Genomic DNA, 25,538 nt, shown 5'->3' with positions numbered 1-25,538 from the left:
GTCTTCCTCTTTCCACAGTATTACAGGATTTATCCAAACCTGGCTTGAATCCCAGCACACCCAATTCTTCTTGTTTAGGCTCATTATTACATTAAAACATGCCCTATGGGTTCAGTACACTCCCAAACATGGTTTATCTCTATTTCTTGCTTTGCTTCCCTCATTTATCAGTATTTTGCTCAACTCACAGTTCATTCAAATGAGAAGACAAAGAAAAATGAAAGCTCCATCTTCTTCCTTTATTTTACTAGTGTGTGGGTAGTAGACATCTCTTATAATACAGCAGATTCAGGTATAGCTCTGATCAAATAGTCTTGCCTACATTAACCACAAGCAGTAAGACCTGATGCCCAGAAGATTATTAATCCTCTAACCCCACTCTAGCATGATAATAATTTCTTTTAGGTTATAATATAAGAAGCTGGTTTTATAACTATGCCTGGGGCGTAGTTTCAGGAGTTCCTGGAGAAAGTGAGGGAGGCGCACTTTTCACTCAGTATCCTTTTTTATTTGCAGATCTGCCATGCACTTGTGTAAGTTTCATTATAATAAAAATTAAAAAGCAATATTGGGCAACACTTATTGTGCATTTACTACGTGCCAGGTCTTTTATATGCATTACCTCATTTAATCCACCCACCAATCCCAACGCAATTTTTTTTAAGTTTCTCCATTTTATAGATGAAGAAACAGGGAGTTAAAAATATATTCAAGGACATATATCTGTAGGCTCAACTGACATTTTATGAGAATCAAATTATATGATAGATATAAAAATGCTGTGAGAAAGCATACAAAGGTGAGGCAGAGTATCCTATCAATAAAAGAAGGTGCTTATTGGGTCCCTTTTGGCCAGACTTGTCACAGTAAGTCATGCTGAAACTTAGGCCCAGCTGCAGTCTTGTAATCCCTAGGTTTCTACTTGTTTAGTCTATAACTTCCATTTCTCAACCCTCCTATTAAAGAATTTGATTGGAATTGGAGGTTTTAGGTGTGGGGGAAGTGTTGGCGATGGATGGATGAGACCTCATTTACCAGCACTGCCCTCCCCTATTCCTGCTGATCAGTAGATCAGTGGTGTGTTATTTGTGACCTCTTTCCTTCTTACACCCACAGAAATGAGTGTGGGTCTTCAGGGAAAACAAACTATATTGTGGAAGTTTCCAGGTGTATAGACTGGGTCAACTGAGCCAGCCTTCGGGACAGAAATCAGAATTTTGAAAGCTAAGAGTCTGAAGCCAGCACATCAAGCATCTCTTTTCAACTACCTGACAGATGTAAATAAGCTTAGAAGAGTGACAGCGCTTATTTTAGCAACAGATAGACCTATATAGCAAATGCTTTCTGTGCCTCTCGGGGTGTATTTTCATTTTAATTTTCATATCTAGCTGAGAAAAAAGTTAGGGGGAGCGGGTATGTTCGTCTGTACTATAGATAGCCTACCTGATTTCCAGTGGCGAGGTGTCAACATTCACAAGCTAGCCTGAACCTCAGAGGCACCAGATGCTCATTTTGTGGTGTTCTCCAAATCCTGTCATTGGTTTTATTCTTAAAATGCCATAATCCTTTCCAGGAAGCTCCCACCTTGTGAACAGATTGGATAGTCAGGATGTATTTTTTCCTATCACTGTTTCTGCCACAAACATTTATCGAGGACTTACTCCTCCAGGTGCTGGAGATAGAGGCAAGAACAAACAAAACAGGCAAATAATCCATACGTATAGTCTAATTCGAGGAGAGAGGCAGTCACAAAATAAATACGTAAATTGTATCGCATGTTAGAAGGCAATGAGTACTATGAGAAAAACTAAGCAGGGAGTGCTTGGGGCGGGGAGTTGCAAGTTTAAATAGAGCTCCTAAGGAAGGCCTCCCTGAGAAGGTGACATTTGGGCAGATGTAAGGAAACGCGGGAATGAGCTATGTGGAGATCCGGAGGACAGTTGCTCCAAGCTGAGGGAACAGTAAGTGCAAAGACCCTGAGGCAAGAGCGTGTCAGGCATGAGAGGAAGGAGCAAAGAGGCCAGTGCGGTTGGAACCGAGCAAAAGGCACTGGCATAGTAGCTGATTTGCTCAGAAAAGTTAACAGGAGCCAGACCCTGCAGGGCTTTGCAAACCATCGTAGTGACTTTGGCTTCGACTCTGTGTGGGATGACGGGCCACGTAAAGGCTTCAAACGGAAGAGTGATAAGCATCTGATTTCAGTTTCTTTTCGAAATAATATTAATTGTGGAACAGGTTGCCAGAATGACCCAGCAAAGCCGGATCAACCCATATTGCCCTTGAGCTAAGGTGCTAAACAGGCTCCAGGGAGCTGAGCTCAGAGAGCTGGGTTCAGATCCCGGAGGTGAGGGTTCGACTCATAGCTCAGCTGGGTGACTTTGGGCATGTCAGTTAACATCTCTGAGCCCCATTTTCCTCGTCGGAGAAATAAGGATGAACAATACCTGGCCCATGGTTTTGTTCTGAGGATCAAGTGAACACGGAACTTTGTAGATTATAAAACATTATATAAAGGTCAGGAGGGGTGGTCAGAGCAACAGCGGTTCTGGTTGTGTCGTTATCGTTTCAGGGAAAATGAAGTCCAGGACCTAAGCCAAAATGCCAGGAATGCAACCTTCCCTTTCCCATTACTTCTTATTAAATAGCCGTGGAAAAGGGGCCTCTTCCTCCTCCAGCACTAGAGGTCAAGGAGAGAGACAAGGTCCCAGCTGATCTCAACAGAAGGCGACAGTTGGGCTCCCAGTGGATCAGTCATAACTTACAAGGTGTTTGCGGACTGGGGTCTCCCGGCTTGGTGCGTCTGCTGCGGAGGGGCTGTCCTAGTGAAGAATTGTGTCTTGTCTCCCCGGTTCAGGCCCCAGGGCACGGGGCTGTCCGCAGATGGGCAACTTCTCCAAATAACCACCCCCTCTTCTCCTTCCCACCAGGCATTCCTCCTACGGAAGGCTCTTGGATGACCACGACTACGGGTCCTGGGGAAACTACAACAATCCTCTGTACGACGACTCCTAACAAAGGAAGGTGGCCTGGGATGAGGAATAACTGTCTTTATTTATCAGTGCTTATCCAGTAGAATTAATAACAAGTACCTGATGCGCATTGAGCGACAATCCTAAGCCCTGTTTTGTTGGTTTGGTTGTTTTGTTTTCCTCCCTCTCCTCTGGCTGCTACAACTTCCCCTTTCTGGTACCAAAAAAAAAAAAAAAAAAAAGAAAGAAGATTATTTAAAAGTGAGTGGAGTCTGACATGGGCCAACCCTAAGCCGTCCAGGCCGGACGCCACGGTGGAGGTGTCTGTACCCAGCGCAGGTCCCACCGCGAGAAGAAACAGGAAGAGGGATCAAGTTGTGTCGTCAAGGGTTACTTTTAGGGGAACTTTCAGTGTGCGGTATTTCTTAAACTTTTCTTTAGGAGATTACATTAGGTCTCAATGAGGGGAAAGGCAATGAGTGGCGGGAGGAGTTCGCCCTGCAGGTAAGGAAGCAGGGGTTTCTCAGATTCCTTTCTAATCTCAGTTTATCTGGTCGTGTCTGACAGGACACCTGCTCGGCTCTGCTAGCTGGATGCCAGTTTCTTAGCTGCCTAATTAAGGAAAGAGGAACCTAGAAGGTGCCCTGGGGGAGGCCAGCTGGCCGAGGGGCAGCGTAGCAGGCTGCTGTCAGATCTCAGCCTGTCTGCTGCCTTGCCTCTCCTCCAGGACACCTGTCTCTGCTGAGGATGCCCTTTCTAGTCCACCGCAGCTGGGACCCCAGCCCACAAGCTTTCAGCGGTTCCGCAGGAGCAGACTGTGAGATGAGTTTAGCTGTAGAAAAGAAAGGGAGAGGCGTGCGAAGTGAGTGTGCAATGGGGGCGTGGAGGAGGGTGGGAGGGAAGGGGCGTGTAACATACACCGCGTACCTCATTAGGGAAGGTAAGATCAGCCCTCTGTAACTGTCAGAGACATCCACTGCCTGGAGGGGCCTGTAGACTCCTTGCTTTCTACCCGCAAAGCAACTGGTTCACTGCCTTACTGTCTGTTGGATAAAGGCCGTAAACCTCTTTTTCTTGTTATTGTTCTTGTTGCTGTTAATTTTTGAAAGGCACTAGTTTGTCTGCAGTTGCTCAGCGAGGCTTTTCCGTACAGACACGGTGATGAATCCGTTTATTTTCCCCAAACATTTACCTTACCAATTCTGCTGTTTGATCAATGGACACCCCTGGGTACATAGTTTTAAAATGCTGCATCACGAATTCTGAGAACGAGCTGATCACCTTTGTGGGAATGCATTTCCAGCGGCGCTTCTCCGCAGCTGGTCATTTTGCTTCCCCTCCCCCATCCAGGGAACGTTTGAAAATGCCTGGTGATATTTTCTGAGTGTCACATTCTGGGGGTGCTACCACTGGGTAGAGGCCATGGAGGCACTAAACATCCCACGATGTACAGAATAGCCTACCCCAACTAAGAGTTATCTGGCCCCAAAGGTCAATAGTGCCGAGTGTGAGAAACCCTAATTTATTGTGATACTCCTTGCGACAAAACAAGACGCCCCAGGTTAGTGATAGTTTTTACTTTTACCTAAGTGAAATGATGCGTTCAATTTTTATCTTAAAAGTATTTAGTTTGCTGGCGGATGGGTTGTTTTTGCTATGCATGGTTGCCTTTTTATTTCTGTGTGTTTTCTAGATAGCTTTATTTCATGGCTCTAGCCCTGCCCTCCTGAAACACCTGTGTATTAGCAGCCGGCATTTTATGCCCTGATTTCATAGAGTAGAAAATATACATTGGGTTCTGTTTCAGAACGTGTCATAGTGTCCTATGCTATCATAAAGAACTTGAAACTGCATCATATTTTATTTCTAAACTTGGACCTGCTGCCATGACTCTGTTTAGTTTCCAGAAACTTGACCCTCAACTCCTCCTGTCACTCACTGTGGCCCAGCAAAAGTACTGACATGAAAACGGCCGCTGCCGTGCTGGGCTAAACTTCTCTGGCGGCAGAGACATTAGGACCCGTGACACTTTCCATGACCTGCCAATCCCCCGCTCTGAAAGAAATTATTCCTAAACTCCTGAGGTACCAAAGGAGAATGAGCAACCCCCAGAGGTATTTTACAACAGGAGTGGGGAATAAGAAGTAGGCTTCTAGGAATTCTCATATCTCTGATTATTAAAAAAAAAAAAAAAAAAAAATGGACACTCTCAGAAAAATGGCCAGGAATGACCAAGGGTACCCCTTCTGACCATGCTTGCCCTGAATAATTATCCCTCTTTCCTACCCTCACCCCCTTTAATAGGCTTTCGGTTCAGCAAAGGACAATTCAATAACGACAGGACATTCTATATATTTTTTTTCCTCCCTCGGCCACAAATGTGTTGACAAAACGTCCATGAAGCACCTTTGGAGAGGTGGTCTTCTGGATGTTGCTTCAGTCATAAATACTGGGTGAGAGGGACCAGCCTCTTCCCAGGGAATCCTGACTCAGCTAGCATCTTTCCCTACCAAGGCTGCTGTTGGGCAAGAACACTTGATGAGTTGGTTGCTCTTATTAACTTCCAGATCCTTAGGGTAAAGAGAGGGATCTGGACCTACAGCAGATGCATTCAGCAAGGTGACAGCTTCCCATAAACACTCTAACACTCCTTGTTATGTTAGTGTAAAATACCGATGGGTTGAACCTTATTTTGCCAAGCGCATTTTTCTGTTTTTGAGTTGGCCAAAAATGTTAACAACTGCATTCAACAAATATTGCTTAACACACTCACACTCACACACACACACGCACCCCTGAAATATATGCCAATAACTGACGTCCTTTACCTCAGGGAGCAAGTCTGTTCAGGCCTACTTAAGGGAAATGGCTCCGGTGGATCTAAAACAACCATATACTATCCAGGGACCGGACTAGTCATAATGCATTAGAGAGAATGTCAGAGCAGGAGAGAGGCCAGCAGCCTCTTCTAGGTCACAGATTGCAAATGATGACAGAGTGGGGTTCAAGTGTGTTTTCTTTTACCGTGGCCCCAATGAAGTCTCCTGCCCTCCCTGGACGTCTGTGTCTTCATTTCTTAGTTGGGCGTGATGCTGTCCTATGGACCTCACCCCATGCTACCTCACAAATGTGTTGTGAGGATTAATGAAATCATGTCTACAGTGTTTTCAATTTCTGGAGAAAAATATTTATAGACATTTTAAGTATTACATAAATGTATAAATGATCTCAGTTTCTTGTTTGACTGATGTGTTGTTTTTACTTAAAGCTATGAAATGACAGCTGTATAGTAACTACATACAGACAGCTGTTACAACTCCAAGCTAACCCCCAATGCCGCTGCCTGACTCCTGGGACCATGAAGGATGGTTTCCATCCCTGAATGAAAGGATGGCCCAGGACGTAGGTCTCACAGGCTATTGAGTTAGGGTAACACATATGGATACCTGAGCGCTGACAGCAGTAGACCTGGCCTTTACCATCCCAAAGTCTTCTGAGTTCTTTGTGGAGTTGATTTTGGTTTACTGTCATCTGTTTGCCCTTTATCTTGCTTGCAAGGGTGCATGGTTCAATCCCTCGCATCTGGGAAATGAATTTTGCAGCTGGGCCAGATGCTAATTTGCACGTTGATTCACCTTCTTTGCCTTTTATCTCTTTTTGGCAAATGAATGTACCATTTCAACTTTGATTTTAAAGTGCTGGTTGATATTGGTAATAGTGCTAACCAAGAGACCAATGCCAGATTGCTTTTTTGGGGTGAGTTAGCCGACATCATTTCAAGATGGAAAAACTTGCAACTTCTTTGATATTTGATCTCATTGTATCTACATTTGTTGTAAGACGTATTGCATACTAATGATAATTATATCAATTAAAGTTCTTAAAAGCTTGCATCTGACAGTGTTGATTCACATTTTGATATGTTTTGTTATTCAAGCCATTCGGTTCCTATGCTCAGTACTGCTCAGATTAAGTAGTCCTGGCTTGTTCTTAGAGAAAATTTATCCCACGTCAATAAATAATACTTTCTGCAGAGTGGGAAGTTCTCTCTGATCTTGAAACAGAATTGAAGGATGTCAGAAATGAAGAAACTTTCCAAGCAATGATTTTACTCTTAACCATATACCATGCCTTATAAAATAGTTATAAAAATAAACACTTTGATTCAATAAACAGGTAGTGATCCATGATAAGTCATATTAAGGCAGTAGCAGTACATTTGATACTTGCTTTGTTCTCCTTCAAAAAAATTCGGCATACCCATCCATCTGACAGTTAAATAGCAAGCAATTTCAATCATCCAGAATATAATTTCCACCCCCAGAAGCCAACCAAAGACTATTCTGATTCTGAAGAAGGCAGCAATAACAAAGCCCATGTATCTTGCAACATAGGAGAGCAGTGGATCCACCTGCAAACTAGAGCAAGTTGATTTGATGATGGATTTAAAATAGAGGTCAGATTTAATATGTTTAGGTACCTGGCTTCCAGTGGCACAGCATGGAGGATTGCTGGGGAGGACTCAAGATGAACAAAGAGAACCAGACGTGAAACAGACCCTTCCCCATTGATCATTCAGTCATTTCTCGAAGACCTGCCATGGGCACGAAAGCAAGTAACAACTCCACTATTCCAAGCTTGCCTGAACAGGATTGGTTGGAAAGCACATTAAGTGTGTATAGAAAGAAAAAGCCTAATAATAATGTATAGTGTTTACATATTATGAATTATTGGTTCCAGATCAATTTTTTCCCTGTATCATAGCTTTTCCAAGTCAGGTCATAATCTGTTTCAATCACTGAATGACCTATCTTCAATCTTTTACTCTCCTAATATTCAATAGTATGCACCAATAGCTAGTAGCTATATTTTGATTTTTGTCAGAAAGGACTGAGTCATGAATGACACTGAAAAACAGTGATCAAATTGGGAAAACACCTCTAAGAGGTATGACCTCTTCTCTTAAAGGACGTAGTCTTTGGCAAGTGTAGAATGGACTACATTTTCTTCACTAAAATAGCATTAATCCGTTCCAGTCAACAAATGTATTGTGTTTCTATTTAAGCAAGACACTAAACATTTACTATAAAAAAAAAAGAAGCAATGTATATTCACTAGGAATTTTAGGTGCCTGTGGGCAATTGTCTAATGTAACCCTTGCATCAGCTTTAGGGGTCATTACACTCTCACCATCTTACAGATGGGGAAACTGAGGTTCCAGGATATTAAATTTATTCACTCATGGACTGAATCCTTCTGTGTGCTCCATAGCGAATGCGACGCCCCCTGCTATCCAAGCATTTACAGTTTAGTAAGTGGCAGAGGTGGGATTCTAACCAGGTCTGTCTGTCAGCAGAGCCATTTCCACCCACAGGACTGGAATCTGATGTAAATATAACCCAGGTCTTAAGACTCTCAGATCCCTTGCGAAGTCCCCCTCAGCTATTTTGGGCCATCTCGAGGGTGCCCGGTACGCAGCCCAGAGCAAGCGCAGTCAGCGCCTGCGCACATACCCCTGCCAGGCACTGTCACCTTTCTGATGACTCCTGCTGCCCTGCTGGGCTGTGTTCTCCGCCAAGGGGGAGACTGCCTCCCCTCCCATGACTTCTGCAAGAGCACAGGCCCCCGCTGTCACCCAGCAGTTTAGAGAAAACCTCTCTCTTATTGTCCCCTTGCAGCCTCCCTGTTCTCCCCAGGAGTCGGATGTGAGTCTACAGCAGCCTGGACTAGGGACGCTGCCTTTGGTGTCACTGCCCCCTCTTGTCCGAAGGCTCCATCGTTGCACTAACTTGTCTTTCCTTGGTGTCGTCATAATAATGCTTATTCTCACATAGACTAACTGTGTCAAAGATACTATTCTGAGCATTTTACATGGATTAACATCCCTGTGAGGGAGATATTGTTAATATCCCCATCGGTACAGATGAGAAGACTAAGGGCCAAAAGGTTTAGAAGCTTGCCCCAGCTGGTAAGTGGTGGGGCAGAATTCAGATGTCACCAGTGGACCTCCAGAGTCCATTCTCTTGACCACTTCCACAGAGCCCTCACTCTGTGCCAGAGGTTCCTGGTACATACACTGGGCCAGCCATCCCAGTGAACCCAATGGGACAACCTGAGGCCAAGGCTGGGTACCCACTGCAGAAAGCCAGATCCCTACCTACAGGAAGGTTTCTAGAGTAGCCAGGGGCCCACTCTTAGGGCACCTGGCTGACCAGACTCTAAGCTGCCTCTGTGTAGATTCTGGCACTGCCAGCCAAGGTCACCCACATGACAACCACTGTAATCAACAACAGGGGACTCCAGGGACCAGCCCCTTCCCAGGCCCCAGACCACACAGCAGCTACGGTGAGATGGTCCAGACCGCCCTCTTATTCTCCCACTGACCATGTCTCCCTTGGCACTTGGACAGAAGCCACCACAACAAACACTGCTGGGCAGAGTGTTGAAAAGTTCCAGTCAGTCAGAAGCCAGATGTTGTCGGGTGGTGTGAGACACAAATGCCCACAGCTCAGCCCCTGTGCCAGGACATTCAGCCCTGTCACTAGGGTTCATCGGGGGGCGGGGGGGAAACAAAACAAAAAACACTTTTCCTTGAATTTCTGGGATGTATATTAAAATCTTAATATGAAGTTAAGGATTTCAGATAGAAATGAGAGTCTTACACAGGCTTTGCAAGAGCAAGAAGAGGAAAGGTGAGGGAAGCCGTGCCAGGTAACTGCTGACATTTTTGGGTCTCCAGGAGGCTGCAGTGTCTCAGGCTGCAGCAGTGAGACAGGTGGTTCTCAGGAGCTCACGGGAGAGCCGCAGCTGCCCACACACCCGCTGGCGACAGTGTCTGGAGAATGGCCTTGCCTTTTCCATATTGTACCTGAGACCCTCTTATGGACGAGTTCTAGCCAGAACCTTTCAGGAAAGGGAATTGCAAGAAGCGTGGTTCCTGCCCCCTCCTCTGTATTGCAGAGTACAGGGTGGTAACGATGCTGAGCTGAACACAGACGGTACAGTCCATTCGTCTTTCCCCAGATTAGAACTTCCCCCAGAAGACATAACATCATGTTATCCCTAATGTGATACAACTGTCCCTTACACAACTGAGGATGCCCTCACCTGCTCCTGAAAAAGAAAGACACCGCCTCCCATCTGTCGCTTTATCTCCGAGAACATTCACTCCTGGTTCAGATGCAATATTCCTTTGCTTTCCTGTGACTTAAATGCCAAATCATAGGGTTAGCTGCTTTATATTGGCTAGAGGAGACATGAGAAAGGAGAGAAAAGGAACTGATTAATATATATATATATATATACCTATATCCCTATCAAAGCAAGGAGGAGAATATGCATAGTTAGGAAAAACTTCCTTTCTTCAGCTAGTCACGTGACACGTTGCTGCCCGTAGCTTTCTCCTCCCGCTCTCAGGCTCCTTTGATCCTCAGCCACCATCTCCTCTGGTCGTGGTTCTTTACATGGCAACGCAAATGTTCTGTCAAAATGTGAGTACAACCTGGGGACTGGAGAAAAGAAAGGGAGCTACTGAACTGGACACTGTTTTTATAATGCTATTGCTTTGTCTTGCTTCTAATCATTAACTCATTACTTTTATATGCATTGCTGTTACTTCTGTTTTCTTTAAAGATACAGTGAATGAAGTTTTATGAACCCACAAAGTGCATACATTTTTATTTTGACCTAAATTTTAAATGAACACGGAAGAGAGAGAGAGAACAGCTCACATTGCATATAATGTACCAAATCCTCACCCCTCCCTACTTTCATTGCCCTTCCCTCTCTCCTCCCACTAGCCCTCCAGCCCACTCATCCACTCCCAACAAATAGAAAAAAAAAAGGTGGGGGGAGAAGATAGACAAAGGGTTCAAAACCCCTCTCAGCATGTTGCTTGCTGCAGGCAGAGCCATGGCCATCCCTGCCCCCAACCACCCACCCATGGCTCCCAGCTCCCTGCCTCTGCTTGGGGTCCTGTGAGGAGAAGGATGCAGTCTTCCGAAAGCTGGAGCATGATAAAAAGACCTGCTGGGATGAGCAGGGTTTCCTTTCATTGATTCACTTTCACCGTGGAAGTTCCAACAGCCACACTACCCTCCGCATCCCTCCGATCGACCTCCCACCGATGAGGAAACTCCAGGCTGCAGATGGGTTTGCTGAGCCACAAAAACAAGCTCTGGAGCTGATAAGTGATCAGTGAAATACGGGATAAGTAACCCCCAACGGTGACTAAATCTCAGGTCCTGAGGCCCAGAGGCTATTTGAGCGGTTGTGCTGTCTCCTCCTGAACATCCATTTCTGAAAAGCAGTCAAGCTCACCGAGCAGCCCTCCTCATGGGGGCACAGTTTTAAGACTTTCGTTGCCTTTCAAGGGTTCCCAGCGTCACCTGGCTGTTGGCCTCTTCTCCTCCAGAATGGAGAAACTGAGGCTCAGAAAGGTTAAGTGACCCTCCCATGGTCACAGAGCTAGTAAGAGGCAGTCTCGATTTCAATCCCGTCCTTCTTACTCCAAAGCCCATCTTCTATTTAGTATGATAACACTTCTCAAACTTTAATGTGCATGCAAATCACAGGGGATCTTGTTAAAATGCAGATTTTGAGTCATAGTTTGGGGGTGGGGCATACGTTCTGCATTTGTAATAAGCTCCCAGGGGGCGCTGATGCTAAGGTTTCCAGGCTGCCCCCTGACTGTAAGCCGCAAGGCAATATAAAATGAAGCCTTTTACTCATAATCCCAGGTAAACCCCATGGGCCTGACCAGAAGCAGTTCTCAACAGAGGTGATACACCACCTCTTAACGGCAGGGAAGCAATGTGTGGAAGCAGAGATTAGTGTTGATTTTCAGTCGTTGGTATGACAGTGGAGTTACTGGCATTTCGTATCTGAGAGTGAAGGATGCTACAAATTCGACAACGTGTGAAATAATCCAGGTTGATTTTCTAAGGACAGTCCTGCGCGGCACAGAATTGTCCCGCCTGGAATTCTTACGGCTTCCTCATCAGGGAACTCTGAACAGTAGCGTGGGGCCGTGTGCACTGCTGCGGGCACCACCTCTTTGGCTGCCTTACTTCCATTACTTGTTCTCAGTCATTAGAAACATCAGCTCTGCCCTCCAGCTGTTCTGCTGCAAACTGTCATCGCTGACAGCTGCTCTCCAGGATATCACTGCACACGCGTGAGTGCACGTTGATGTCTTTCTTCCTGGTACTCCAACGCGTTAACAGAAAAGATGATCTAAGATGGGCCTAATCTGAGAGAAGTATGTTCACGTATTTCTAGGTACCCCCAAAGAGCACAGAGATGTTGCTATCACACAAGCTTGGACATGTTAGGAAAGCAAGTAGGCCAGCTGATAAATTCGCATCATTTTGCATTCCATGAGAATTTCAAAAGGTATTGATTGAGAAGATGGGAGAGGAGCTGACACCTAAGCTTCTGTCAGGAACTGGACAGATGCTTTACAAATATTATTTCATTGCATCTGTAGCATTGAGTCATCATTACAAACTCAAACTCTGAGCTGGAGTGTCTGGGTTTGAATCTCAATTCAACTAATTACCAGTTGTATTACCTTGAAAAAAATATTTACCCTCTCAGTGCCTCAGTTTCTTCATCTGTGAAATGGGGATCAGAAGGGTATCTGCCTCTTTAGGCTGCTATAAAAGTTAAATGAATTAATAGCTGCAGAATGCAGACAAAAGCTATGCTTGCTAAATAAAATAACCATGCAAGATAAATTATTTTTCCGTATTTTACGGATGAGGAAACTGAGGCTTATCCAAGTTCACATACCTACCATCTGACAGAATCTATCTGATCAATCATAGTAAAAACTAATATTCACTGAGAACTGATTATGTACCAGACACTATTTTAAGTAATTTAGTAGCATCAAGTCAATTAATCCTTACAACCACCCTGAAAGATAAGTATTATTATCCCCATTTTGCCATATGAATAAACGGACTTGCCACAGGGTACGTATTTGTTTAGTGGTGAATCCAGGAATTGAGCTGGGGTGTTAGCTCTGAAGCCTGAGAGCTACAGTTCCAAATGGCATGCTTTATCCATTTCCTCACCTACCCCCGTTGGTCTTCTACTGTGTACCCAGCACGGAGCTAGGCATATTTTGGATAAAAAGAAGTAAAAGTCACAAAGGTCACTTTCAAATTAATAATGTAATGCCATATCTTTATCTTCTTATAGGATAGATTATTGGTAAAAGCAGCCTCCAAAAATAAACCTGCAGTTAGGTCTCAGTTCTGCCAATTACTAACTTTGATGACCCTGGACACACTGCTTAATCTCCCTGAGCCTCAGATTCCTCACCTAAAAAAACGTAGACGATAATACTTACTTGGCAATGGTGCTTATAAAGACTAAGTAAGATCCTTTATGCATATTGTCTGCAAACTGAGCACTGCTCAATGGCTGTTAACCCTCATTTCTTCTTTTCCTTTCTCCGTGCCTCAGAAGGTATGACAAACTGGAATTAGAAATGCAAATATTATTGACACATGATTTACAATAAAGTTTCTGGATGACAGCTAGAAGAGTCCCAGAGTTGACTCTTGAACTGGACTTTCACTCCATAAAATCCATTCCATATAATTAAAATATAAAATAATCATGGGAAAAAAACCTCGCTTTGGATACACACTTTGACAAACATATTTAATATGTAAAAACAAACACAGAATATAAATCTATATTTTAAAATATCTTGAGGGTGAGGGTGGGCATAGGCTGTTTGGTTCCTGAAAATTGGACTGAAGATGTTGTCTTTTCCTGGTAATTTTCTTAGTAATCAGAATCAGCAGTTTTCACTGCTCTAGGGACCCTGGAAATGTTCAATATTTGGTTCTCTTGGGGAAAAATTTTCCACTGATGAGTGAATGAGTGTGAATGGTCAATTCTAAGGGAGGAGTTTCAAAGGTGACTTCTCTTACCGTGATCATCCTGCTCCTTTTTCAAAAGCATGAAGCACCTATCTTAACAGTACCCTTCATCTTTGAAGACATCAGCTCACTTCTCCAGAGAAGCCGTCCCTGTCTTTATATCAGCCCATTCAGTTTCCCCTGAAATCTGAAATTTGCCAGCCAGATATCTGTCTGAATGACTAACCCATCCTTTACTCCACTTAGCACCTTTTCCTGATGGTTTCCCAAGCTCTGTTCATAAGATTTTTTTAAAGTGACAACCAATGCCTTATTGATAAGCTAAGAATTTACAGCTTAGTTCAGAGCATGCATGCTCTTTAGCCAATCATGAATTCATATAATCAAAAGTTTTCTTCACCTTTCAAATCAACACACCACATTGTGTTGTCACTGATTATTTGCATTGACTTAAGTCTATTCGAAAAGCACATCAGCTCCAGCTATTAGGTATTCATAAATACAAAGTTTGTTCATTATGGTTAAAGTGTTATGTATGATAAGCCTGTAAAGATCTGAACTTCTCAAGTTAAGCCATCCTAAGTTATGGGGTATCTGTTTCCAAATATTACATTAATCACAAATGATGTCTTTGCTCAAAATGGGGTTTCAGGTCTGTTAACTAATCCTACTAACAGCGCTTCTCTTGGAGCTAGAAAAAAGATTCCAGGTCTCAACTGAATTATTTTTGGCAGTCGGTAATCCCATGTCCCAGAGACGAAGTTCTTTGCATAATCAAGTTTTTAAATGTCAGTACGGTTTGGAGGGTTATTAAAGTATTTCTGACTTTTGAAAAGGCTTCTAAATATCCTAAGATTGTTTGATCTTTCCTAATGAAGTTAGATAAAAGCTGAAGTTTTTGTCAGTCTGAAGGGGTTCCCAATACAGAGCCATAGATGCTGAGCGACATGTCTGCACATTTAGCCCTAAAATATGTAGCCCTGAATCCAGAGAAAATAGCCTAGCCTTGGAAGAGTTGAAGTCACAAGCTTGAAAAGCTTAAACAAAGAGAAGCCATGAGGTATGTTTACAGCCCTTTAATAAATAACTTATTTATATTGAGCATATTCCCAACCCAATTTCATGAATTGGCCCTTCTAGGAATTTGCGAAGTTTGAGGACAAAGTAGTGTCTTATTTGATGGTAAACAAGACCAGCATACCTCAAAATCTTCTGCTGTATGCCATGTGAAAGAAGTAGGAAAGTGACAAAGAAATGACCATTGACCCAGATGACATATAAAGACCAGGTCCAATAGTAGTCATGCCTACAAACATTTTACAAATGAACATGTAAGAATATTTTCAACCTTGCTAGTAATTTTTAAAATTCGAAATAAAACTAGTGCACCATATTGTGTCATAAATTTAGATAACCACAATAAAAAAATCCTCAACTTTAAAAACCAAGGTATCCAATACCAGAAATTCTGTGATGAAACTATCATTTCATGTATTTCTAGTGGGATATAATTTGGCACAATCCTTCTGTCACAGGTCAGAAATCCAAGAATCATACTCCCAGATAGAGATTTGTGTGCAGGAGGCTTACTGGGGAGTGATTGGGGATGGGGAGAAGATGAATTGGAATTGCCATACCATTGCAACAAAGGTCTCAGTCAATCCCACAGGAAGCTCTGGGGCTGAGGTGATCCTCCAAGGTTGTCTCAAATTGGGGTATTAATTACAGGTTCTCCTCTGCATAGCTTTGTACAAGGCAGCTCTCTCCATCCTATAGAAAGTCCCAGAAAGGGAACTCTCTGAGAGCTACCTGACACCAACACTCTTACCAGCTGGGGGAATGAATGAAACAAGCTGGAGGGGGATCTGGGTGGCACACCGTGGCATCCTGTGTAGACAACTCCTTGCCCCCCTTGGATCCACTTGCTTCATATAATAAATTCTGGAAGGAAATCTTCCAGTATTCTGTTTGGCTTCTTTTCCTAGGAGAATCTTACAAGAGGAAGGTTAATAAGAAAAACTGCCGTCCCTGCCATTCAACAGGCAGTGAGAGACACTCATTCTTCTTGTCCTCCACCACCTATTCTAGAATCTCCCTGCCCTCAACTAGCACCTCTGCTGGTCTAGGTGGCTAGGTTACAGAGATGACACGGACACTTATCTCTGGATAAGAGTGGCCATGACCAACAGGCATATGAAAATATGCTCATCACTAATTATTAGAGAAATGCAAATCAAAACTACAATGAGGTACCACCTCACACCAGTCAGAATGGCCACCGGTAAAAAATCGACAAATAACAAATGCTGGAGAGGGTGTGGAGAAAAGGAGTCTTCCTACACTGTTGGTGGGAATGTAAATTGGTACAGCTACAGTACTATGAAAAACAATATGGAGGTTCCTCAAAATACTAAAAATAGAGTTGCCATATGATCCAAAAAATACCACTCTTCAGCATATATCTGTACAAAACTACAATTCAAAGAGATACATGCACCCCTATGTTCATAGCAGCACTATTCACAATAGCCAAGACATGGAAACAACCTAAATGTCCATCAAAAGATGAATGGATAAAGAAGATGTGGTACATATATACAATGGAGTACTACTCAGCCATAAAAAAGAATGAAATAATGCCATTTGCAGCAACATGGATGGACCTAGAGATTATCAATACTAATTGAAGTCAGAAAGAGAAAGACTAATACCATATGATATCACTTATATGTGGAATCTAAAATACAACACAAATGAACTTATCTACAAAACAGAAACAGACTCACAGACATAGAGAACAGATTTGTGGTTGCTGAGGAGGGATGGGGAGGAGGGATGGATTGAGAGTTTGGGATTAGCAGATTCAAACTATTATATATAGGGTGAATAAGCAACAAAGTCTTACTGTATAGCACAGGGAACTACATTCAATATCCTGTGATAAACCATAATGGAAAAGACTATGAAAAAGAATGTATATATATGTATAACTGAATCACTTTGCTATACAGCAGAAATTAACACAACATTGTAATTCAACTATACTTCAATAAAATACATTTTTTAAAAAGAGAGTGGCCATGGGCCACTGGTCACCATGACCTTCCCAGGCTGTGTTTGCTGCTACATTTACCATCAAAACTGGGCAAACAGTTACCAAGAGCATCCCAAGTGGATCGCCTGAGTGTCAGATATATTCTTCCTGCCACTAACTGCCCTACCTCTGCCTGATGGTCAGGGTCAATTACTCCTGCCAGTATGGTGACTACTCTCTTTGCCTGCTGGACTCTTGGAGAAAGATCTTTAAAGTAACTGAGCAGGAACTTAATCCTGTTAATGACCTTAATAGGATTTTGCTGTGTTCCTTGATGGACCCCCCCCCCATTATCCCTTTAAGAACTAAGACAATGAAATGTTAGAATCCAAAGTTGCGGAGAAGGGAAGCACAAATCCCCCAAAGGGGCCACTGGGGCTGATGTTAGCAAAGTCACTACTACTTTCACCTTTTGCTTCCAGGATCCATACCTTCCACATCTTGCAAACACAGCACCATATAATATGTAATGACTTGAGGTATCTGCTCCATCTTAGAGGATAGCGTCCCGTATGCAGAGTGTTCTCTCCAAGATGGCACCTCAGCTGGACCTCCAACAGACTGTGCCCGTGTGCTGTCGGTCCAGCAGCCTGTGGAGGGGTGGGGTATGTGATAGGACTGTAGACACCATGGTCACGTATCCACCATTCACCTCCTTTGCTGCATAGTGTTGGTCTCTTGAGCCAATGCCATTTTATGTGGGACCCCACGTTTACGGATCAAGCACTTCGTAAGCCTCGGTCAGTGGTGCTGGCCGAGGCCCTGCCAGCAGAAAAGGCAAACCCATGTTTGGAATAGGTGCCAAACCCAGTGTGAAAGGGCCCCTGAGCCTGGACCTACTGCAGATCCCTTGTCTGCTCTGAGACCCACACAGAGCTGGCCATCTTCCATGTCACCCCGTAAATGGATTGAATCAACATTCCCAGTGTGCTGCACCCAGATATCAGAGACACCTATCAGGCATTGTCTTCTTTCCTGGTGGTGGGAAGTGCAAGAGGCAATAATCTGCCCACAACTAGAGAGAATGTTCCAGAGTGCTTCAGACCATTAGACTAAAAATTATATTGATGCTGTGGGCCCCTGAATCTCCTTAGGGTTTTTTTCCAACCCTCCGGAACAAATTGTATTCATTTGTGTTCATTTTCTATTGTTGTAAATAATTACCATAAATTTAACAGCTTAAAACAACACCCAGTTCTATAGGTCGGAAGACGAGGCAGACCCAGTTGGATTCTCTGCTTGGAGGCCAAAGTCATGGTGTCAGCTACATGGCATCCCAGATCACCACTGTTAACACATTGAACAATTCCACTGCCACTACACACAACAGGCTCTCTGTGTTCTGCCTACTATCAGTAGGTTTTACTTGCTGCCCAATCTTTTGCATAATACACTGAACTTAATGCACTAAGTAGCCACTATTTGTATTTACGACTTTCACTCTACTTTTTAAAATTAGATCCTGTGGCCTACTTCACGGCCAACTATTCCAGGTGAATAAAACAGTAAGTGTTTTCATGTTTCAATGGCATCTCTTTTACTAGCTATAAACATGACTAGTCCTCCTTCAGAACTAATCTCAATGTATATTTTCCTACCTACATCATGACTTACAAAGTTATTACTAACTAAAGGAACAAAATCCTCCCTACATCATGGGTTTTCAGGAATAAAGAGAACAAAAACTTGTCAAGCAATTTTCCCTCACTTGTCCCTTAATGTGACAAATGTCAGGAGCTTTTTAAAACTCTGAAATCAGTGGTTTTATAGAGCTGCAAAGCAAGATATTTATAATTATCGTGCACTTGTGATAGTAATTGTCCCTTCACATTACATTTTGAGCATTTTGATATTGAGCAATACACAACAGAACCATGTCATAAAGGAATTTTACTAATAACCCTCAAACATAATGCTTATTAACTTTGTGACTAGTTTTACAAATTCCTGTGATTTGTACAATAAATATTCATTTTTGTCATGAGTAGTACTACTTTAAATATTCTTCTTCCTTTTTGGTCTCTTCTTTGCCTTTAGCAACAAAATTTGTTGATATTATACTAGAAAGCATCATTGTGCGCTTATCCTTGGAAAACGTATTAGTTTGTTTTGGAGGCCATTTGTGGAAGAAACTGCTATATGATGCCAATTTTCCCCTTCCTCCTTAGTATCAGAACCTCACATTTTAGATGGACGTTATGCTGCTCAGATGGAGGACTACCTGCCCACTTCCCTTGCAGCTAGGATGGTCATGTGACTAAGTTCCAGTCAGTGAAATATAAATAGGTGTGTTTGTGTAGGACTTTTGGGAAGTCTCCTTGAAAGAGAACAGGTGTGCCTATCCTTACTTCTTTTTGCTGGCTAGAGTAGGATTGTGATGTCTGGAACTACAGCAGCTATCTTTGACCATGAAGTAACAATAAGAACAGGAGCTAGGCACTCAGATGGTAGAATAAAGAGAAAAGAGCCTGGGGCTCTGATGACACCATGTACTTGCTATACCAACCCTAGACTGCTTGCCCTCTGACTTCTTTGAGAAAAAGAAATTAATATCTCTCCATTCAAGCTACTGTTATTTTGGGGTTAATTTCTTAAATCCAGTTGAAATTATTCCTAGTGGATATATTATAATACTTTGTTTTAAAAAGATGCAAAGGCTACTATGTCTTCATGTCTCTATTTGATGTTTTTCAATATATAATACACTAAGTACTAGAGGAAATTGTCAGTCCAGTAGCCCTCCAATTTCAGATAACTATTGTTATGCTTTCTGACAATACTTTTTTTTGTGTGTGAAAATTCATTGTTCCCATGGATTTTCTTGTCCCGATTGATAGAAGTTCACAGTGTATGTTCATGATATTCACTTTCTCTGTTGAGAAGTTCTATTCATATGTTCCGAGTTACAACATTGATGTGGCTATTGTTATCATTATATTTATACTTTGATAAGTCCTTTTAAGCTTTTGCACTATTTTGGTTAAATCAAGATATCACGCAACAGCCAAAATCAAAAATAACAAACATGAACGATAACACCAAATAAAATGCAATTGTAAAGAGGGGTTGGGGAAAAACATTCAACTTGCCAGGTTTTCTATGCATAATAGTTTGTAATGGTCTCCTGTCCAGTTTAGGTGTGAGGTGGATAAAGAGCTTGTGAGTGTGACAAGTGTAAAGTAAGAAGTTCTTGGTGTGAGAGCACAAAGGTATGCACATGTGTGTAATATAAGCTCACCTCTGTAAACTGCCTAAGATGATGACAAAGAATGACATTAATTAGAACGTTGATCAGAAGTTGATGACTAAGATAATATCTACATACTTTTCAATCTGTAATATGAAGTAAAAACCATTTAAGTGTTCACAGGAATTGAATGTTAGAGTACAGTTCAAAGAAAACAGTTGTTCATACAGACTGAAGTAAGTCAGAAAGAGAAAAACAAATACCATATGCTAACACATATATATGGAATCTAAGAAAAAAAAAAAAAAAAAAAAAAGGTCATGAAGAACCTAGGGGTAAGACGGGAATAAAGACACAGACGTACTAGAGAATGGACTTGAGGATATGGGGAGGGGGAAGGGTAAGCTGGGACAAAGTGAGAGAGTGTCATGGACATATATACACTACCAAATTTAAAACAGATAGCTAGTGGGAAGCAGCCGCATAGCACAGGGAGATCAGCTCGGTGCTTTGTGACCACCTAGAGGGGTGGGATAGGGAGGGTGGGAGGGAGGGAGACGCAAGAGGGAAGCGATATGGGAACATATGTATATGTATAAAAGAAAACAGTTGTGAACAGATAGAGGAGGATGGAACCTCCATTCTGACCAAGACTATGGCACCTGGGACCACAGGTCAGGCTCCTACAACCACAGACCCTCCTCCCGTCAAACTGTCAAAACCACCCTCAAATCAAGTGGCATTATGGACACTTTTCACTTAAGAATACGTGAGGAGCATCTGCTGTATCCACTTGTTATAAACCCCTCATAGCTCTATCACATTATCTCCGTGGGTCTCCATGCTTCCAGCCTAGATTAAGAAAAGGTCACATGCCTCTATATCCCCTACCTGGGCAAAGAGAGGTGTGGGAAGGAGGGGATGCCTAAATGTTTAAAGATCTCTTGCTTCTGCCATTTATTTTTGGTCCTTATGTGGTCTGGGGCAAGATCTGTCTGTGTGTGAAGTAGTGCTTGCAAACTTTTTGAAATTCACACCCAGCACAAACACAGTAATGAAGATGAACCAAATGTTAGCAGAGACAGCTGACTCACATGACCTTTTGACACAAGCAATGCTTTTAGAATATTTTGGTTTGCTAGGAATATAACAGGATCTCACTGAAGCCTATAATTAATCTTACACTGCAAATATGTGAAATAGATATGGACAAAATGTTTATTGCTTTTTCCTGCAAAGGTGTCACACTTTCTGAAGACTTCTTGATAAACTGCTGGGCCAACCAGTGGTCTGGGGAGCCCATTCAGACCTCCCGGCCCTACGAAGCAGAAACGTCACAGTGAGAAAGTTTATAGCAGAAGAACCAAGAAGCCCTGAAAATACTACTTTGGTGTGAAAGATTGATAAGAAGGGACTCTGACAGCCAGTACATAGCACTCAAACAAACTAGTTCTAAAGCACAGGTACCTTCTGAATTCATCAGAAAAAACTGAAAACCGCAGCAGCCTGTGTGCAGGTCCTTGGCAACATGAGCGTAGTAGCTGGGCTGTAAACAACAGCTGCCTAAGAGATGGGATTGTATTTTAAAAGGAAAAAATCATGTTGTGCTTTATATGGATTTATATGTCTGGCCTCTGCTCCAATTGTAACTCCAAGAAGGTTTACTATGAGCGTTGAGAGAAAAATGTCTCTGCCAAGCATAGTTTTATGACTGCCCCTGGAAGAAGGGCGTACTATGGGAGCTTTAGTTATTCCATCCTGGGAAGTATAGGGTTAGAATTCCCTCCATCCAGCCCCTTCCTAGTCATTACCGGCTGGTAGGTGTAAGCCAACATTTTGGGGCACAGGCAGAGGCACCAGGGGAGTGAATTGAAGACCACAAACAGAGCTGTTGTGTCTGGCTACTCACAGGTAGTGCCCTGCACAGCTGCAAGGGTGCCATCCCAGGGTCAACAGCGTCAATGGCACGCCCTGGGGTTGTACAATGCGGTGGCTTTGGCCCCAAAGGACCCTCTGCCTTAAGAACCTTCTCTTCCAATCTCCCCAGTGCCCAATTCCCACTACCCCAGAGCCTTATCAAAAACAGATGGAAAACACTTCACAAAATATAAAAAACTACGCAAATCTAAGGGACCTGGGAGAGTATGGTACTCTTTCCAGTAGCCCCGTGTTAACATATCAATATGTTACCTAGAGAAACCTATTTGTTAATATATTAATCCATTCAAATAAGTTGATTAAATGATGTAATATACTTAAAAACACTTAGAATACTTTAAGGAACTCTACGAATGTAAGGTATTTGAATGATGATAGTGAGTGCCTGGTAAAGAGGTACTCTAATCAACAGAGCTTCAAAAGAATAAGATGAAGACAGGCAAAGTAAGGGGTTTTTTTGGGTTTTGTTTTTTGTTTTTTCTTTTCACACACACATACTGTATTTTATCTTTACAAGAGATAAATAAACTGACGCCAAGCATTGTAAATGTATGACCACAACAAAAGCAACAATGATTGCAATTACCAAACACGAAACACACTCACACTATGTCATAATATTGACATTCAGTCCAGTAAACCTCCACTGTAACAGATTCTTTACTTTGCAGTGAAAATTGATTTGTATATTTTTTGCCTCTGAGTCCTTGTGGGATTTTTTTTTTCTTATTCAAACAGAAAGTCACAAAAATTATAATCATCCTCATCAGTTCACTCAGTCCCATGTAATTAATTTTTTTTCATCTTGATCTTTTGTTAGCACTTTTATGAATTCATCAGTTTTCCATTAGAGTTCTGAAAATGCTTCTTCATTCAGTTCAGCAGTACAGTCAGTTACCAGAAACCTGTACTTGTCAGAGTCTTTTCCATGAATTCCTTGAAGATGAAACCCTTTTATAGGAACATTTTTGCAAAAGCATCAGAGTACACCCAGAACTGTCTGTAAATGACAAAAGACTTAAAAATGACCACGGTTAAAGATTTGATGAAAGTTCATAATAATGCAATTGACAAGGTAAAGTAAGGTTTAATGGTGGAAAGGGTCCTGGTGAGTCAAAGGAATGTCATCAAAGCAGGGGGAGTGACCAGAGATAGCAGAAGGTCACTGAGACCCCAGTGCAAAGGGGGTTGGGGGCCCCAGAAGATAAATGGTGATGCTAAAAATAAACTTCATTTCCTTAACCATTTACTCATTCTATTTGGCTTTCTGTCTCTCTTTTACCATATCCATGCTTGTCAGACTTTAAGTTGTTAAAATAAGAATGAAACTTCTCAGTTCACTCAACCAGGGCTGTTAAAAGGTTAATTAAATGTTCGGCTCTCCTTAAGTTTTCCTATGCTGGGAATAAACACCCTGCCTACTTTCTTTAATGTGCTTAATGCTTAATGAAATCTTAGAGGAATGACAACTGGTTTGCTGCCCCTGATTTCTGCCCTCTCCTCCCTAAGAACTGGCCATGTGTTCCTCCAGAGTACCTCACTCATAAAGTTTCCTTATCATTTTTGTTCCCCCTCCCTCCAAACACACCAGATTTTAAATCCCTTGAGACAGTGCCAGCATCTTATTCCCTTTCCAGTGTCCATTGCTTAACAAGGAAGATGATTAATGCTTTCAACTACATTGAACTAAGCAGCCTCACAGGTGTGCTATTAGCCTCGAGAAAGGGACGATAATTATATTAAGAAAATTTTAAGGACCTAACCTTAAGTACTTAAGAGCCTTAACAATTATTTCTCTTCAACAAATTAGAGGTGGTATTTATTATTTTAGTCTTTACATACCAGTGTTCTGGGCCCACTGGAGATATAAAAGAACAGGTTTGAAAGAGTCCAGGTTTCTCATGCCACAGTCCCAAGAGGCTCAGAGAAGAGATGGCAAGATAGACAATGAAACTTAAAATCTAGTGGTGGAGACAAATAACAAACAAATGAATAAAATATACAGACCCTAGATATGGTCATTACTAGTGTATATTTGAAATTTAAACCCAAATTATACTCAATAAAAATCTCCCTTTCCCATCTGTAAGGAAACTAATATAGGTTACATTAAAAATCCTTCTCCTTTCCCACCTGTAAGGAAACTAATACAGGTTACATTAAAAAAATCATTCTCCTTTCCCACCTGTAAGGAAACTAATACAGGTTACATTAAAAATCTTTCTCCTATGTGACATTGCATTTCAAGTGCAAAGTAGAAAGTCTGACCCAATTAGAATATTACTTTATGTATCTCCATAAACTTAAGATCATGGTTAAGGAGTATTTTTATCATTTCTTGAAAAAAAAAAAGTAATTTACTTCAAAGCCAACAGGAGTTAGCTGTAAAATGGAAAACACTGGTATGGTGGTTTTTCCAGGTCAACTTGGTAAAGCTGAAACTATATTTCCCAGAATTCTGGGTATTATATACAGAGTTAGAGTTGGTCAAAATTGGGATTTGCATGAGATTTGGAAGATGGAACTAGAGCATCAGCCATTATCTCTCAGGCCATCGAGTTTAGACACGAGTGACAGACAGAGGCAGGTGACAGTGGGATCCACAGTATTGCCACTTTCCTCCGCTCAAGGTCAAGTTCTTCCACCTGACTGCTCGCCTCTGTTTAACAGAGATCCCAGGTTCCTCAAAAGATGTGTGGCTGTGGATCCAGAGAGAATAGTTCCCTACAGCCCTCCCATCAGCTCCCCTTTCAGTCTCACTTTGGCACCTGGATATGCCTGGCTCTCAGACTGACTGACTGGTGTCTCCCGTGATCCTCCAACTCACCCTGCACACCTTCACTTCCCCAGCCTCCCACAATTTATAGCGTCCGCTTCTTGTAATTATTCCTTACCCATAGCTCAGAGAAGTCAGCTTCCTGGTTGAACCCTGATGTTACAACTGGTTAGAAAGGATTGTTTCAGTTCTATTCACCTTTGCTGAGCATCTATCTGGACCAGCTGTCTTCATGTATACTAATCTCATTCTATCCTCATGACATCTATGTGAGATGGGCATCGTAACTCCCTCTCACAGATAGAAGAACAATAGCTGAAAGGGATTAACTGGCTCATCTAAGAGAACTCAGCTTGGAAAGAAAGAAGAGTGGAGCAAAACATTTCTCCTTGACTGCCAGCCCTGCCCACACACCTCACACGCACGAACACAACCAGCAAAGATGCTACACTTTCACCTTTTCAAGGCCAGTTGGAGAAAGAAGTGAATGACATCATGTCTAAGGAAATTATAGTAATCTAATCATTAATGAGAAAGGGCGGGCTAAGGCTAAATTAGAGGCGGGTGGCGGGAGAGAATTAAGTGTGCTGGCAATACTCCACCAATTCTCAAAACAACATTCTGACTGAGGCGTCACTGCTATTCTCCTTTTACAGATTAGGAAACAAAGCAACTA

At 42.4% G+C, this 25,538-nt stretch overlaps 1 protein-coding gene and 3 long non-coding RNA genes across 4 annotated transcripts in view; 2 read left to right on the top strand and 2 right to left on the bottom strand.

The window, feature by feature from the left end:
- Positions 1 to 2,919, bottom strand: part of LOC309627965 — a 37,987-nt gene extending 35,068 nt beyond the window's left edge. Inside the window, exon 1 of the long non-coding RNA XR_014244069.1 lies at positions 1,444 to 2,919. This is a non-coding gene — a long non-coding RNA (uncharacterized lncRNA). The remainder of the gene's footprint in view (positions 1 to 1,443) is intronic.
- PARM1 (prostate androgen-regulated mucin-like protein 1) overlaps positions 1 to 6,867 on the top strand; it is a 105,365-nt gene extending 98,498 nt beyond the window's left edge. The window contains exon 4 of the mRNA XM_082390300.1: positions 2,928 to 6,867. Coding sequence (XP_082246426.1) covers positions 2,928 to 3,012 — 85 coding nt within the window. The 3' untranslated portion in view covers positions 3,013 to 6,867. The remainder of the gene's footprint in view (positions 1 to 2,927) is intronic.
- LOC309627970 overlaps positions 1 to 25,538 on the top strand; it is a 749,424-nt gene that overhangs the window by 483,321 nt on the left and 240,565 nt on the right. The gene's annotated exons all lie outside the window — the stretch shown is intronic.
- LOC309627961 lies at positions 5,160 to 16,042 on the bottom strand. Its single transcript, XR_014244063.1, has 2 exons — positions 10,275 to 16,042; positions 5,160 to 10,175 (listed from the first exon to the last, which is right to left on the bottom strand). It is a non-coding gene; the product is annotated as an uncharacterized lncRNA (long non-coding RNA).

Source organism: Balaenoptera borealis (assembly GCF_965194805.1).
Source record: "Balaenoptera borealis genome assembly, chromosome: 4".
NCBI lineage: Eukaryota > Metazoa > Chordata > Mammalia > Artiodactyla > Balaenopteridae > Balaenoptera > Balaenoptera borealis.
Note: the sequence above shows the minus strand (reverse complement) of the source record. Positions and strands in the feature narration are given on the sequence as shown.